Raw genomic sequence first — 17,853 nt, 5'->3', positions numbered from 1 at the left:
TCCAGCATCGATCTCGGTCAGCAAAAACCTGTACAAATCCAGCATGGTCTGCACTAACAAGACCCATCTTTCAAGGCATAGTGCGGGAAATAAATGTGACAGATGGATACTAGACAAGTGATGTACAAATTTACTGTTTTTATTTAAAATGTAGATTTTTCTTTAAATTTGTAGTATTGCTTTTGCGAATAATAAATGGCTATATTTGTGGATATTGGTCAAAATGTTTAGGGAGGAATTGCAGATGCTGGTTCGAAGACAGACACGAAGGCAGACGTTTGTTGAAAGACTGGAGCAACTAGGCTTGTATACGCTGGAATTTAGAAGGATGAGAGGGGATCTTATTGAAACATATCAGATTATTAAAGGGTTGGACACGTTAGAGGCAGGAAACATGTTCCCAATGTTGGAGGAGTCCAGAACCAGGGGCCACAGTTTAAGAATAAGGCCATTTAGAACGGAGATGAGGAAAAACATTTTCAGTCAGAGAGTTGTAAATCTGTGGAATTCTCTGCCTCAGAAGGCAGTGGAGGCCAATTCTCTGAATGCTTTCAAGAGAGAGCTAGATAGAGCTCTTAGGGATAGCGGAGTCAGGGGGTACGGGAAGAAGGCAGGAACAGGGTACTGATTGAGAATGATCAGCCATGATCACATTGAATGGTGGTGCTGGCTCGAAGGGCCGAATGGCCTACTCCTGTGTCTATTGCCCATTGTCTATTGACTCAAAAGGCTGGAGTAAATCATCCTGACCTGCTGAGTTACTCCAACCGTTTGTGTCTGTATTTAGTTCAAAATGGTTGCAGGTTTATATTAATTTTAGTGCAATATTAAAGTGGCAGAGAAATCTGCATTAATTGTGTTGGGGGTGGAGATTGTGACGGAGGAGTTGGTTTGGTGTCCTGTGGGAGTTATCGAGAGAAATGTTTAGGTGAGTGAGCCAAAGGGATCTTGAGGGATCGAAGAGGTAGATGGTATGCAGTAACGATTACAGGCCAGAAAATAAATCTGATGGAAATATCAGAATTATTAGGGGTGGCGCAGCGATAGAGTAGCTGCTTTACAGAGCCAGAGACCCCGGTTCGACCCTGATCACAGGTGCTGTCTGTACAAAGTTTGTACGTTCTTCCTCTGACCACGTGGGTTTTCTCTGGGTGCTTCGGTTTCCTGCCACTCACCAAAGACGTGCAGGTTTGTAGGTTAATTGGCCTCGGTAAATTTGTAAATTGTCCCGAGTGCGTAGGATAGTGTTGGTTTGGGATAGTGTTGGTTTGGGATAGTAATCGCTGGTCGGCGTGGACTCGGTGGGCCGAAGGGCCTGTTTCCACGCTCTATCTCTAAAGTCTAAGTAAAGTATAAAGAATTAAAGATCACCATAAGATTAGGAAGACGGTGAGATATTGGTCAAGCAAGGTATCTCTAGCTGGAAAAAAACCCCGATCGCAGCAGAACCACATGTAGATAGAAAAGTCATGGGTTCAGCAGCTAACAGCTGTACTGGCGGATTGCTGCAATCGAGACAAAGCTGCTTTAAAATTTAAGCAAATGCCAAACAGATGGAAGACTAGACAGCCGAGTTTTGCTTTGCCGTGCTGTGGAGAAGCGCAATGGGTCTGCATAATGAAGACCAAAATATGAGCTGTAAATCGGAGTGTGTGCATAGTGGAGAATTGAAAACAGGGTTTATAAGGCCTTAGGCATAGGTCTATTATTGTCACATGTACCAAGGTAGAGACTATATATATATATAAAAACATTCAAGTCAAACTCGAGGACAATAGTTGAAGAAAAGGGAAAGGTACAAAGTGCAGAATATAGTTCTCAGCATCGCAGCGCCCCGGCTCAATAGATAAAGTCTAATGGCTGTAGGGGTAACTCGGAAAGCACCCTGATTATGGAAGGACTGTCCAGAATCCTGCTCATAGAGGGGTAGAAACTGTCTCTGGTGGTGTGTACTTTCAAGCTTCAGTATCTACTGCCCAACGGGGGCAAGGAGAAGGAATAGTCTGAGGAAGGGTCTCGACCCGAAACGTCACCCATTCCTTCTCTCCCGAGATGCTGCCTGACCTGCTGAGTTACTCCAGCATTTTGTGAATGAAGGAATAACCGAGGTGGTATCAGTCTTTAATTATGTTGATTGAGTTTCCGAGACAGCGTGAAATGCTGGCGGAGTCAAAGGTCTGTCTGTGATGGACGCAATGGTGTGGAGCCTGGTCGACACGATGGACTGGCTAACTGAAGAATTGAATGTAAAGTTTATGTTTGGAAGTTTATTTATAATGGACAGTGAATGCAATGTGTATAATGGACTGGGGATTTTTTGTAATTGTATGCTCCGTGAAGAACATAACTGGTGGTAATAGGGAGAGAAAGACACACACAGTGCTGGAGTAACTCAGCAGGTCAGGCAGTATCTCTGGAGAGCACGGATAGTTCGAGTCGGGACCCTTCTTCAGACTCAGACCAATCTATCAGTCTGAAGAAAGGTTCCGTCCCGAAACGTCACTATCCATGTTCTCCAGAAATGCTGCTTGACCCGCTGAGTTACTCCAACACTGTGTGTCGTGTTCCCCAGAGATACTGCCTGACCCGCTGAGTTACTCCAGCACTGTGTGTCGTGTTCCCCAGAGATACTGCCTGACCCGCTGAGTTACTCCGGCACTTCACACCTTTCCAGTTTCTCCAGCAATGCTGATCAGAGGTGGGTTTAATGAAAGGGGCAGGACTGGTATAATATATCTATTTGAAAGCAGGGCGAACGTGAGATGGGGAGGACGTGTTAATTTGCCTGCCCAAAATTGGATGTGAAGAAAGACAAGAGGTGGGTTTGCTCTGGAGGAGACGTGTGTACGCCTGCACGTCTGGATAGGCAGGGGGTGTGTTTGACTGACCGAGTCGCCGTGCTCTCTGGTTGGCTTCTGCCCACGACACCTCCTTTATATCCTCCCGCCTCCAGTCCTGCCAGTGCCGTAGCAGTGATGGCGGAGAGCGGTGGTGGTGTGCGGAGTTCGTCGTCCAGTTGCAGCATCTCGTCGCTCTCCAGCGCGCTGTCCAACACCCGCCTCGACCTCCTGGAGTCGGAGTCGGAGTCCGCCACCACCACCACCCGCAACGGGACGTGGGCGGCCAAACCAGCTGCCAGCGCCCAGGCTCAGAGACGCCGGCGCCGGTCCAGCAGCTATAGCGTGGATTCGGTGGGCAGTCCGACCGAGGTCCGAGTGCTGGTGATAAATACCGGCGGCACTATTGGCATGGTCTACCGGAACAACGGTGAGTAGCAAACCAATGCACACACACAAGCCGCCACTGCACACTGTAACTGATCGCTGCAGAAACCTTCCAGAAATACATTACTATTCTAACCAACCGGAGCATTACCAACAGTAGGCCATTCAGCCTGCTTGTCCTGGACAGCAAGGTCAGGACTGGCTACAGTAGGCTCCCGAACGAAACGTCACTTATTCATTTTCTCCAGAGATGCTGCCTGAATCGCTGAGTTACTCCAGCATTTTGTGTCTATCTTGGGTGTAAACCAGCATCTGCAGTTCCTTCCTACACATGACGACTGAACTTGGCCCTTGGCACAATTTTCCTCCCTTATTCCCACATCCATCGATTCCTCTAATATCCAAAAATCCAATAATCTTTGTTCTAAATTAAATGAAGGCGTAAGTTGCCAAAGCAATCTAGGACAGAGAATTTCAAGTTCACCACCATCACTCAGTGAACACATTTCAATGGAAGGGTCTCGACCCGAAACGTCACCCATTCCTTCTCTCCAGAGATACTGCCTGTCCAGCTGAGTTACTTCAGCTTTTTGTGTCTATTTTCGGTTTACACCAGCATCTGCAGTTCCTCCTTGCACATTTCAATTCCAAATGGCCTACCTTATGTTTTGAGACTATTGTCCTTCAGTCCCAGCCAGACACGATGATGGTGCAATAGTAGAGTTGATGCCTCACAGCGACAGAAACCCTGGTGCAATCCTACCTACGGGTGATGTCTGTACTGAGTTTACATTTTCACCCTGTGATCCAGTGGGATTTCTCTGGGTGCTCCAGTTTCCTCCTGCGTTCTAAAGAGAGAGTTCTTGCACTAAACGTTACTAATGCTATTCCCTTTGTCACGGTGGATGGCTAGGTTGTAATCGCATATTGTCTTTCCACTGACTGGTTAGCTTGCAACAAAAGGTTTCAACTGTACCTTGGTACACGTGATAATAAACAAAATTAAACCTAAACGTGCAGATTTGTTAGTTAATTGGCTTTATATAAATTGTCCCTAGTGTGTAGGATAGTGCTAGTGTATGTATGGGTGATCGTTTGTCGGTGCGGACTCAGAGGGGCGAAGGACTTGTTTCCTAGCTGCGTTTCTAAACTAAACCTGCTGGATCTGATCCTTTAAGAATTTTGTACATTTCAGTGAGGTCACCTCTCGGTCTCTTAAATGAAAAAATATAGGGGACCTGACCTCTCCTCATATGATAGTCTTGCTATCCCGGGATTCACTTTGATGAATGTCTTTTGCACACCCTCTCTAGCAAGTGAGATCCCCTACAAAATTGTGCACAATTCTCCAGAAGACTGAGTGCACCGTCTGGACTTTGAAAATTGTGCCAAAACTGGCAACTCTTGCTTTAGACTTTGTAGATACAGTGCCAAAACAGGCCCTTCGGCCCACAAAGTCCATGCTGGCAAGCGATCATCTCGTACACTAGCACTATCCTACACACTACGGACACTTTTACCAAGCCAATTAACCTACAAACCTGTATGTCTTTGGAATATGGGAGGAAACCGGAGCACCCGGAGGAAGCCTGTGCGGTCACAGGGCGAATGTACAAACTCTGTACAGATAGCACCCGTAGTCAGGATCGATCTCTGGCGCTGTGAGGCAGCAACTCTACCAATGGGCCGCCTTGCATGCGGTCTCAGTGGACTAATTCTATACACTTTGTACTAATTGGGGATTGTGATTGGGTGTGTGCTTGTGCTTTCTCTGTACGTCTGTACATGTGATAATAAAGAGCCATTGAACAGGTGTGCTCTTCCCAAGCCCCATAGAAAATAGATGCAGGAGTAGGCCATTCGGCCCTTCGAGCCTGCACCGCCATTCAATATGATCATGGCTGATCATCCAGCTCAGTAGCCTGTACCTGCCTTCTCTCCATACCCCCTGATCCCTTTAGCAAAAAGGGCCACATCTAACTCCCTCTTAAATATAGCCAATGAACTGGCCTCAACTACCTTCTGTGGCAGAGAATTCCACAGACTCACCACTCTGTGTGAAGAAATGTTTTCTCATCTCGGTCCTAAAAGACTTCCCCCTTATCCTTAAGCTGTGACCCCTGGTTCTGGACTCCCCCAACATCGGGAACAATCTTCCCGCATCTAGCCTCTCCAACCCCTTAAGAATTTTATATGTTTCTATAAGATCCCTCATCAGTCTTCTAAATTCCAGCGAGTACAAGCCCAGTCTACCCAGTCTTTCCTCATATGCAAGTCCAGCCATCCCAGGGATTAATCTGGTGAACCTTCTCTGTACTCCCTCTAAGGCAAGAACGTCTTTCCTCAGGTTAGGAGACCAAAACTGCACACAATACTCCAGGTGCGGTCTCACCAAGGCCATGTACAACTGCAGCAGAACCTCCCTGCTCCTAAACTCAAATCCTCTTGCTATGAATGCCAACATACCATTCGCTTTCTTCACTGCCTGCTGCACCTGCATGCTTGCTTTCAATGACTGGTGCACCATGACACCCAGGTCACGTTGCATCTCCCCTTCTCCCAATCGGTCACCATTCAGGTAATACTCTGCTTTCCTGTTCTTGCCGCCAAAGTGGATAACCTCACATTTATCCACATTATATTGCATCTGCCATGCATTTGCCCACTCGCCTAATCTATCCAAGTCACTCTGCAGCCTCCTAGCATCCTCCTCGCAGCTAACACTTCCACCCAGCTTCGTGTCATCCGCAAACTTAGAGATGTTGCATTCAATTCCCTCGTCCAAATCATTAATATACACTGTAAATAACTGGGGTCCCAGCACTGAGCCTTGCGGTACCCCACTAGTCACTGCCTGCCATTCCGAAAAGGACCCGTTTATTCCTACTCTTTGCTTCCTGTCCGCCAACCAATTTTCTATCCACCTCAAAACTGAACCGTCAATACCGTGTGCTTTTAGTGAACCCTCAATACCGTGTGCTTTAAGTCTGAACCCTCAATACCGTGTGCTTTACAGAGGTGGAGTGCTGCCTTACAGCGGTGGAGTGCTGCCTTACAGCAGCAGAGACCTGGGTTCGATCCTGACTACGGGTGCTGGCTGTACGAAGTTTGCACGTTCTCCCTGTGACCACGTAGGGTTTCTCCGGGTGCTCTGGTTTCCTCTCACATCCCAAAGACTTGTAGGTTCATTGGCTTGTGTAAATTGTCCCGAGGGTGTAGGATAGAACTAGAGTGTGGGTGAACTAGAGTGTCGGCACAGACTCGATGGTGTGAAGGGCTTGTTTCCCCTCTGTATCTCTAAACTAAACTAAATCCGATTAAATGTGTCTGAAGGAACTGCAGATGCTGGTTTACACTGAAGATAGAACAAAATGCTGGAATAACTCTGAGACAAGCAGCATCTCTGGAGAAAAGGAATGGGTGACGTTTAGGTCGAGACCCTTTCAGACTCAGAGTGGGAACAGGCCCTTCTGCTCACAATATCCAAGTCGAACATGAACAACTGATTCTCTGCCTGTATATGATCCATATCCTCTATTCCCTGCATGTCCATGTGCCAATCTAAAAGCCTCTTTAATGCCTCTATAGTATCTGTCTCCACCACCACCACCCCAACAATGTCTTCCAGGTTCTCACCACACTCTGTGTTTAAAAAAAAAACAACTTCCCCGTGCATTTCCATTAAACTTTCCCCTTCCCACCTTTTAGCCATGTCCTCTTCCCAGACATATCCACACTGGGAAAGAGGTTCAGATTGTCTACCCTATCGATGCCTCTCATAATTTTATATACTTCTATGAAATCTCCAGTCAACCTCCATTCCAGAGAAACCAATCCAGGACTATCCTGTAGCTGAAACCCTCCAATCCAGGCAACATTTTGGTATACTTCCTCTGCACCCTCTCCAAAGCCTCCATATCTTCTATTGAAGCGACCAGAACTGCACGCAAAACTCCAAATGTGTTCCTACTACAGTGAATGGTAGGGTGCTGGAGAGTGTTGTAGAGCAGAGGGGTCTAAGAGTGCGTGTACATCGTTCCCTGAAAGTGGTGCGACAGATAGATATGGTGGACCTATTGAGATTTTGGGAGCAGTTGAAATCCTGAAGATTAAATCTGATTTAGTTGGTGTTTATAAGAAAGCGGACCTGAGAGTAGTAATAGTTTCAAGTTTAGAATCGCATCATGGGATAAGTGGACCAATGCTTGGAATGCTTGTTTCTGTTTCAAGTTCAACAACAGTTGTATATATATAAGATGGCAGGTTTCAATATCGCTTTAAATGTCAATTGATGTAATTGGCAAATGCTGTTTTAAAGTCTGTGATAGATTTTTGTTTTACTGTAAACTGTGAGGAATATTGAACAAAGGGGGGCCCCAAGTAATGGAAGACCTGGCTTGCTGAAATCCAAATCTACGCATATTTTGACAATGGGCGGCACAGTGGCACAGCTGTAGATAGACAATAGGTGCAGGAGGAGGCCATTCGGCCCTTCGAGCCAGCACCGCCATTCAATGTGATCATGGCTGAGTTGCTGCCTTACTGTGCCAGAGACCCGGGTTCGTTCCTGACTACAGGTGCTGTCTGTACGGAGTTTGTACGTTACCCCTGAGGGTTTCCTCCGGGTGCTCTGGTTTCCTCCCACACTCCAAAGACGTGCAGGTTTGTAGGTTAATTGGCTTCTGTAAATTGTCCCTAGTGTGTAGGATAGAACTACTATATATTTGATTGTTGGTCGGTGTGGACCCGTTGTGCTGAAGGACCTGTTTCCACGCTGTATCTCTAAACTAAAGTCTAAGGGTAATTGTTTCTGGTTTACAGAAAAATTGGATTATGGACAGTTCTTGTAAACAATATAAGTGTAAATAGACAGTGCTGGAGTAACTCTTTCCTCTGGACTCTCACCTGTTTTTCTCCTCCCTTTCTACCTACATTCCTCCCTCCAGCTTCACAATTTGCAACTCATCAATCCTTTTTTCCACACACCTGCTGCTTTTCATCACTGGCCTCGTCAAACTATCTGCCTGTCAACCCCCCCCCCTCGCCGAGCCCCCCCACCCCGAGCGCCCGTCCCCCCATCCTAAGCCCCCCCCCCCATGTACGATGAGCATGCCCCTGAATATTATGATTCCTGTGAAATCCAAAGGTTAGCTTCACTCATTTTTGTAATAGGTCTTTCAAAGCATTATGTAGCTACAAGGAACTGCAGATAATTTGATTTATACCAAAGAGATTGCTGGAGTAACTCAGCGCGTCAGGCAGCATCTCTGGAGAAAAAGGATGTGATGTTTTGTTCGGGACGTTTCTTCAGATTCTACCTTTTTCTAGTTTGTGTGTCGCCTCAGCGTAGTAATGGGAAAGGAGTAGGACAGACAGGTTAAAGTAGAAATGACAGGCAACCGGAATTTCAAGATGGCCATTGTGGAATGCAAGCATGTGCGTTATAAAACTGCGACCGTGTCTACACTTGGTCTCGCCAAGGCCAAGGTAGACCAGGCAACCATTGTTTTTCAGGACACTTGTGCTCTGACTGTAAAAAGCTTTTGAAAAGATACCACAAGACAGGATGGTCAAAAACATTAAAGCCCAATATGTCATTAATATGGTTAAACGGAATATATCAGAAACCACTCTGAGAGGACCCAAAGTATTTCACTAACTCAAAACACTCTCAGTACAATATTATTTGTCCCAATGGTTATATTATTATTTACATTTTTGCAATAATTCACAGTAACTCATTTTTCTTTATAGCCTTAGTTCCTTTTTAATCTCTGCTGGTGTTGCCTCCAGCGGATTCACTTTTCTTCCTGTTTTAGGAAAACATTTTCCCTTTTGCCCTGTAAATGGGTGTCATTAAGCAACTCTTATTTCGTGATCAGTTTTATTACCCTCAATTTCATTGTCCTGCAACATTCTATGTTTATCTTTATTCCAGCTGCAATCTGAACACTTCCCAAATCAATTGATTGCCTCTCCTAACATGACTTTGAAGTTACTGTCACTATGTTTGAACATATAAGGTTGTTGGGCTAACCATAATACAAACATGTCCCATTTTCTTATAATTTCCCCATATATTCCAATGTCAAATGTTGATATCATTGGGTTGTGAGCTACCCAAGCGAAATAAGAGGTGCTGTTCTTCCAGTTTGCATGTGGTCTCACTCTAGCAATGGAGGCCAAGGACAGAGGGGTTGGTATGGGAATTGGAAGGGGAGTTAACATGGTTAGCAACTGGGAGGTCCAACAGGCTTTGTGGACTGAGCACAAGAGTTAAGTGAAACTGTTGCACAGTCTGCGCTTGTTCTCGCCAATGCAAAGGAGCCCACATCGGGCAGGTGATGTTAACAATACCTTGCTTTGTAAAGGTAATTCTGGTTGTTAGATAGCAACCATCCCAGCCCCATGACATTGCAGGTGGAGTTGCTCAGAGTGGTAGTCTGAATGTAGTCATCTTCAGTTGCTTCCTTGGCAGTCAGCTGCCTTCATTTACTGTTTGTGTGGGGAGGAACGGCAGATGCTGCTTTAAACGGAAGACAAAACACGAAAGGCTGGAACAACTCAGCGGGTCAGGCAGCATCTCTGGAGAAATGGAATAGGTGACATTTTGGTTTGAGACCCTTCAGACTCCACTCGAAACACCACCTATTCCTTTTCTCCAGAGATGTTGCCTGACCTGCTGAGTTACTCCAGCCTTTTGTGTCTGCCTTCCTATACTTACTTTGTTTCATTTATCTGTAGTGCTAGCACCAAAGGCGAATGCTTTCGTCAACGCCCTTCGGAAACATCCGGGTTTACACGATGAAGATTATGCTCAACGAACCAGGCTTTATGATTATTGTGATTCACCAGAAAACACTCTGGTGCTTCCGTAAGTAATTATTTCTTCTTTAAAGTAAGGGAAAAACTGATTTCTATTAATATCTGATAATGCTCAATACATTTGGTCAGGTACATGGGGTATGACAGATTTGGAAGGATTTGGGCCAAATGTAGGCCGCTGGGACTAGTGTAGATGGGACATGTTGGTTGGCGTGGGCAAGTTGAGCTGAAGGGCCTGTTTCTGCGCTGTATGACACTGACCTTGGGTTACTTTGATGCAAATAGCCTATTTGATTATGTATTTGATTTTGTATCGTAATTTAAGTAATTTAATTCATAAGTTCTAGGAGCAGAATTAGACATTTCAGACCATCAGGTCTGCTCCGCCATTCAATGATGGCTGATCTATCTTTCCCTCTCAACCCCATTCTCCTGCCTTCACCCCATAACCCCTGACAACCGTGCTAATCAAGAATCTGTCATTCTTAAAAATATCCATTGACCTGGCCTCCACAGTCTGTGACAATGAATTCATAAGATTCACCATCACCTGACTAAGGAAAATGAGAAATTTCTTCTTGTCTCCTTTCCAAAGGTAGGTCCTTTTATACCGAGGCTATGGTCTCTGGTCCCAGACACTAGGCCATTCAAATCTCTTTCCAGGAATTTAACGTGTAATAGAGGCTGATACTTTTTTGTAACATCAATTGTTGAAGTTGGCATCCTTCAGGAAACAGAAATCTCCGGACACTGCAAAGCGCTGAAGTACTTGTAAAATATAATTACTGTTGCAAAGTAGGAAATGTTGATGCCAGTTCTTGTCAATGGCAAAGTGACAGTGTTCAATCAATTTTTAGGATTTTGTGAGGCAAATATATTCCGAGAGGCCAAATGGAGCAATGGTTTTCATCATATCGACAGCAGTGGGAAGGGTGGCACAGTGGCACAGAGGTAGTGTTACTGCCTTGCAGCACCAGAGACCCGGGTTTGATCCTGACTACGGGCACTGCCTGTACGTAGTTTGCACATTCTCCCTTTGTCTGCATGGGTTTTCTCCAGGTGCTATGGTTTCCTCCCACATTCCAAAGACATGAGGGTCTTTTTGGATTAAGTAACTTTTGTAAATTGTCCCTAGTGCACAGGATAGTGCTCGTGTACAGGGCTCGGTCGGCGCGGACTCGGTCGGCCAAATGGCCTGTTTCCACGCAGTATCTCCAAAGTAGTGCAGCACTAGTTCAGTACTATGACAGAGTGTCAGTCTGAAGAAGGGTCCCAATCCAAAACACCACCTATCCATGTTCTCCAGAGATGCTTCCTAACCCGCTGACATACTTCTGTACTTCGTGAGGTTTTTTTGGTCACTTAAAGTTTCGCACTCAAGTCCCAAAACTTTAGCCATAACCTTTTGACTCTAATATGAAAGGCATAACAACTGAGCCCCGATCACCAAATTAAATGTTCCATGTTAAATGTTTAGAAGGATGAGAGGGGATCTTATCGAAACGTATAAGATTATTAAGGGGTTGGACACATTAGAGGCAGGAAACATGTTCCCAATGTTAGAGTCCAAAACCAGGGGCCACAGTTTAAGAATAAGGGGTAGGCCATTTAGAACGGAGATGAGGAAAAACTTTTTCAGTCAGACAGTTGTGAATCTGTGGAATTCTCTGCCTCAGAAGGCAGTGGAGGCCAATTCTCTGAATGCATTCAAGAGAGAGCTAGATGGAGCTCTTAAGGATAGTGGAGTCAGGGGGTATGGGGAGAAGGCAGGAATGGGGTACTGATTGAGAATGATCAGCCCTGATCACATTGAATGGCGGTGCTGGCTCGAAGGGCCGACTGGCCTCCTCCTGCACCTATTGTCTATTGTCTATCTACCTCCAATGCCAAATGAAACTTAGTGTCCTACACAACATTACAGCATCTGCAGTTTCTTGTGTCTCCTACTATATATTTAAATACTTGTATGTGCAATACATTGCACCATGTACTACCCAAGGTTTTTGTTCAGCTAACATCTGCAAAATTCAAGCATGTTATTTGTTCTGCAGTGTAATTGCGTCTCACTTTACTGATGTAAGCCTCAAAGCAAATATTTGTTTGCATCAGCGACTGCAAAGCATCTGCTCGGTAATACCTTGGAGAGGGGACCAAAAATATGAGCCGGTCTTCTTAAAGGGTTCATAACGTCATACTCACCGACTTGGAGTCAAGAGTGCTCCTCAGGGAGCCCCATGTGGGCAGAGCAATCATCAATTTAACATAGAATTATACAGTGTGGAAACAGGCCCTTCAGCTCAACTTAACATGCCGCATCTACACTAGTCCCACCTGCCTGCATTTGGCCATAATCCTCTAAACATGTCTTACCCATGTACCTGTCCAAATGTCTTTTAAATGTTGTTATAGTACCTGCCTCAACAACCCCCTCCAGCAACTCATTTCAAATATAGGGACAAAATGCTGGAGTAACTCAGCGGGACAGGCAGCAACTCTGGATAGAAGGAATGAGTGGCGTTTCGGGTCGAGACCCTTCTTCAGACATGTACCCATTCTCATTCCATACACCTTCCACCCTTTGTATATAAAAATTGTCCCTCGAGTTCCTATGAAATCTTCCCCCCTCATCTTAAACCTATGTCCTCTTGATTCCACTACTCTAAATAAAAGACTCGCCTAAAAGTGCATCTACCCCATCTATTCCCTTCATGATCTAATATACCTTTATAAGATCACTCTTCATCCAAGGAATAAAGTCCTAGCTTACCCAACCCTCTCACTATAGCTCAGACGCTCAAGTCCTGGCAACATCCTGGTAAATCTTCTCTGCACTCTTTCCAGCCCAACAAATGCTTCCTGTAGCAGGGTGACGAAAACTGAACATAGTACTCTAAGTGTGGCCTCAGTAATGTCTTGTGCAACTGTAACACAGTATCCCAACTTCTATACTCGGTGTACTCAGTCAATGTACCTAAAGTCCATTTTCAAATAGGATATGTTGCATATGCAGGATGTAGGTCAGGTTTCAGCACTGATCTATTTATTTGTATTTATAAGGTGCAAAACCTCATGTCATAAATAAAAATGGCATTCTCTTTATTCTGCATTGTAGTTGTTCAAGGTCAAACAAAAGGATCGTATATTCAGTAATTGAATATTCTCCTCTGCTGGACTCCTGTAACATGACCACAGATAACTGGGCTCAAATTGCTGTTGATATACAGGTAAGTTGAGATGGGTCAGACATAAGCAGAGAATCTTGTACGGGAGCTAAATAGATTGACATTAAATAACAAAAATCTGAAATTCCTACATTGAGGGAATGATAGTCCTGGGGTAGATCTCTGCTGTCTGATAGGAATTTGGCTTAATATGCTTGGTTGCTGCCCCTTTAATCTCTGGTGGGATCTGATTAATCAGAGGATAGTTTAGTTGAGACATAGTAGTGCAGTGAAACGGGCCCTTCCACACCAACCAACAATCACTGGTACACTTGCACTATCCTAGCCACTAGAGACAATTTATAGAAGCCAATTAAATGAAAACCCCTACTACTTTGGAATGTGGGAGGAAACCAGACCACCCGGAGAAAACCCACAAGGTCACAGGGAGAATGTACAAACACCGTACACAATACACCCTTAGTAAGGATCGAACCCGAGTCTCTAAAGCTGTGAGGCAGCAGCTCTAGTTGCCACCCCCAAGTTGAAGTGAAATTTGACATCTTTATTCCTTTCCACCTAACATACGAAACTAAGATTGGGAACCACTCTCCAGTTTTCTAAGCTTTGCTGTTCTTATCCCCAGACTCACTACCAAACTTACAGTGGCTTTGTGATCCTTCATGGTACCGATACAATGGCGTACACTGCTTCTGCCCTCTCATTCATGTGTGAGAATCAAGGAAAGCCCATCATCCTGAGTGGCTCTCAAGTAAGTTGTAATGTTTCATTCAGGTTTTATTTGCTGCGCAATATTTACAAAGGAAAAAAGGTGTTGTGACTTGGATTTCTCATAGTACATGAGTCACATTGCACTGGAATTTGTGCAGGTCTGGAAGCCAAATAGGTGTTGTGGCTATTGTGGCTTACGATAGTGGCTGTTGTTAGTTTCCTTGGGGCTTCTGACTCAAGGCATAGTTTTAAAATAATATCTCTATTGCTTGTAACAAGGGTTCGATTGTGTTATATTTGGAAGCAATGTAATGTATAAAGTACTTTATATTGACTTGATTTTGCAGGTGCTAGTAGCAAAACTTTGAGCTCGCGATCATTATCTCTTGTGACTGAAAACAATTCTAACACACGTATGGAGACGTAGAAATACAAATGTCGCTGCCACCAATTCACCGTGGGGCAGTGGGTGTTACTTAATTATTTAATAATTAACTTTAACACTGATGCAGAATCTCCCACCTGCCAGAAGGTGGTAGAACTTGGAAGACCCATTTCATGATCATTAAAATGGCACACCTCCAAGATTTATTGTTAACTTAGAGCAATATATATCCTAGAAACAGGACCTGTAGCCCAACTTGTCCAAGTTGACATTCTCTGCTCGTTATCTGCATTTGGCCCATTTGCCTAACCATAAACACCGATTAGCCAAAACATTATGACCACTGACAGGCGAAGTGAATAACATTGATTATCTTGTTACAATGGCACCTGTCAAGGGGTGGGATATATTAGGCAGCGTGAACAGTCAATTCTTGAAGTTGATGTGTTGGATGCAGGAGAAATGGGCAGGAGTAAAGACCTGAGCGACTTTGACAAGGGCCAAATTGTTATGGCCAGATGACTGGGTCAGAGCATCTCTGAAACGGCAAGGCTTATGGGGTGGCCCGGTCAGCAATGGTGAGTACCTACTGACAGAGATCCAAGGAGAGACAAACCACAAACCGGCGACAGGGTGTTGCTCATTGATGAGTGAGGCCAACGAAGGCTATCCCTTCTGGTCCGAACCGACAGAAGGTCTACTGTGGCACAAGTCACAGAAGATTTTAATAGTGGTCACGGGAGGAATGTGTCACAATACATAGTGCATCGCACCCTGCTGCATATGGGGCTGCACACGGAGGACCAACAGCATATTAGGCAGGTGGTCATAATGTTTTGGCTCATCAGGTCATGTTTTGGCTGATCGGTGTATATCTGACGAAAAGTCTCTTGAAAGTCCTAATTGTATCCGTTTCTGTAACTTCCTCTGGAGCTCGTTCCAGATACAGAGTACCCTGAGTGAAAAAAATTGCCAGAGGTCCCTCTTAAATTTCTTCCCTCTCACATTATCCCAATGCCCTCTAATTTTAGAATCTGCTACCCTAGTAAAAAGACTGAGTGTTCCCTTAATCCATGCACTTGATAATCTATAAGGTCATCCCTCCGCTTCCAATGCTCCAAAAGCAAAAGACCTAGGCATTCAAGCCTTTCCGTATGACTCAAGCCCAGAACTCACAGTAACATCCTGGTGAATCTCTATTGCATCATTTCCAACTTGTTGACATCCTTCCTAAAGCTGGGCAACCTGAACAGCACAAATACAGCACACTCGAGCTATGGTCTCGGACAATGATTTGCATCTATTTAAGTTGCATCTTTAATCAAAACTGGAGGAAAGAAATAGATAACTCTTCAGCTCAAGAAAAAGCTGAGGCACAAATACGTAAATGCTATTAGTATGGAATATAACATGGCAACATACTGTTTAATTTACTGAATTGGTCATCAACATCTATTATTACGAGTTCAAATCCTAACGTGCAGGTAGAGAATTTGATTAAATAATCTATGAAATATTGGAATTAAAAATTGTGATAGCTGAATAAACATTTCCCCATGACCTATTGAAATTACAATAGGATATCAGCTGAGCAGAATTTCCAGTTAATGTGTATTGAGTGATCTTGGTACTGTAAGGCGTGGCAGGGCAACCTTATCAGAAGTTAGCACCTCTTTTAATTGAGGGTTACAATTTTAGCCTGAGAAAAATCATAAAGTCTGACGTTGATACGTGAAAATGCATTGAATTTTGAAATACTGAATTTTAAAAAATGATTTAGAGTCAGAGTGATGCAGTGTGGAAACAGGCCCTTCGGCCCAACCTACCCACACTGGCCAACAATGTCCCAGCTACACGTGTCCCACTTGCCTGCACTTGGTCCATATCCCTCCAAACCTGTCCTATCCATGTACCTGTCTAACTGTTTCTTAAACGATGGGATAGTCCCAGGTTCAACTACCTCCTCTGGCAGCTTGTTCTATACACCCACCACCCTTTGTGTGAAAAGGTTACCCCTCAGATTCCTATTAAATCTTTTTCCCTTCACCTTGAACATATGTCCTCTGGTCCTCGATTCCCCTACTCTGGGCAAAAGACTCTGTGCATCTACCCGATCAATTCCTCTCATGATCTTATACACCTCCATAAGATCACCCCTTATCCTCCTGCGCTCCATGGAATAGAGACCCAGCCTACTCAACTTCTCCCTAGAGCTCACACCCTCTAGTCCTGGCAACATCCTCGTAAATCTTTTCTGAACACTTTCAAGCTTGACAATATCTTTCCTATAACATGGTGCCCAGAACTGAACACAGAGTCACTGTGGATAGAGTTGAGGAATTGTAAAGGTAAGAAGACACCAATGGGAGTTATCTGTAGACCCCCAAACAGTAGCCTGGATATAAGGTGCAAGCTGCAGCAGGAGATAAAATTGGCATATAACAAAGGTAATGGGGGATTTCAATATGCAGGTAGACTGGGAAAATCAGGTTGCTTCTGGACCCAAGGAAAGGGAGTTTGTAGAGTGCCTCCAAGATGGATTCTTAGAGCAGATTGTACCAGAGCCCACCAGAGAGAAGGCAATTCTGGATTTAGTGTTTTCCAATGAACCAGATTTAATAAAGGAACTCAAGGTAAAGGAACCGCATGGAGGTAGTGACCATAATATGATTAGTTTCAATCTGCAATTTGAGAGGGAGAAGGTTAAACCAGGATTGTCAGTGTTGCATTTGACCAAAGGCATGAGAGAGGAGCTGGCCAAGGTCGAATGGAAAAAGATTCTTGCAGGAATGACAGTGGAATAGCAATGGCAGGTATTTCTGGGCATAATCCAGAAGATGCAGGATCATTTCATTCCAAAGAGGAAGAAAGATTCTAAGGGGAGTAAGAGGCAACCGTGGCTGACAAGGGAAGTTAGAGATAGAATAAAACTAAAAGAAAAGATGTATAACATAGCAAAGAGTAGCGGGAAGCCAGAGGATTAGGCAACTTTCAAAGGACAACAGAAGGTAGCAAAAAGGGCAATACGGGCTCAAAAAGATGTTACGAAGCAAAGCTGGCCAAGAATATAAAGGACAGTAAAAGTTTTAAAAGACAGTAAAAGAGAAAAAAAATTGTAAAGACAAATGTGGGTCCCTTGAAGGCAGAAACGGGTGAAATTATTATGGGTAACAAGGAAATGGTGGAAGAGTTGAACAGGTACTTCGGATCTGTCTTCACTAAGGAAGACACAAACAATCTCCCAGATGTACTAGAGGACAGAGGATCTAGGGAGACAGGAACTGATAGAAATTTGCTTTAGGTGAGAAATAATATATTGGGTAGACTGATGGGACTGAAGGCTGATAAATCCCCAGGGTCTGATGGTCTGCATCCCAGGGTACTCAAGGAGGTGGCTCTAGAAATCATGGGCGCATTGGTGATGATTTTCCAATGTTCAATAGATTCAGGATCAGTTCCTGTGGATTGGAGGGTAGCTAATGTTATCCTGCTTTTCAAGAAAGGAGCGAGAGAGAAAACGGGGAAT

General features: G+C 44.5%; 1 protein-coding gene across 2 annotated transcripts in view; it reads left to right on the top strand.

The window, feature by feature from the left end:
• The first annotated feature begins 2,948 nt into the window (after positions 1-2,948).
• aspg (asparaginase homolog (S. cerevisiae)) overlaps positions 2,949-17,853 on the top strand; it is a 76,204-nt gene continuing 61,299 nt past the window's right edge. For both annotated transcript variants that reach the window (XM_078406480.1, XM_078406479.1), the window contains exons 1-4: positions 2,949-3,267; positions 9,969-10,098; positions 13,162-13,273; positions 13,857-13,982. In XM_078406480.1, the coding sequence (XP_078262606.1) occupies positions 2,976-3,267; positions 9,969-10,098; positions 13,162-13,273; positions 13,857-13,982 (660 nt within the window). In that variant the 5' untranslated portion in view covers positions 2,949-2,975. The remainder of the gene's footprint in view (positions 3,268-9,968; positions 10,099-13,161; positions 13,274-13,856; positions 13,983-17,853) is intronic.

This window comes from Rhinoraja longicauda, chromosome 10, assembly GCF_053455715.1.
Source record: "Rhinoraja longicauda isolate Sanriku21f chromosome 10, sRhiLon1.1, whole genome shotgun sequence".
NCBI classification, from domain to species: domain Eukaryota; kingdom Metazoa; phylum Chordata; class Chondrichthyes; order Rajiformes; family Arhynchobatidae; genus Rhinoraja; species Rhinoraja longicauda.
The sequence above is the reverse complement of the archived record's forward strand: the minus strand, read 5'-3'. Positions and strand labels throughout refer to the sequence as shown.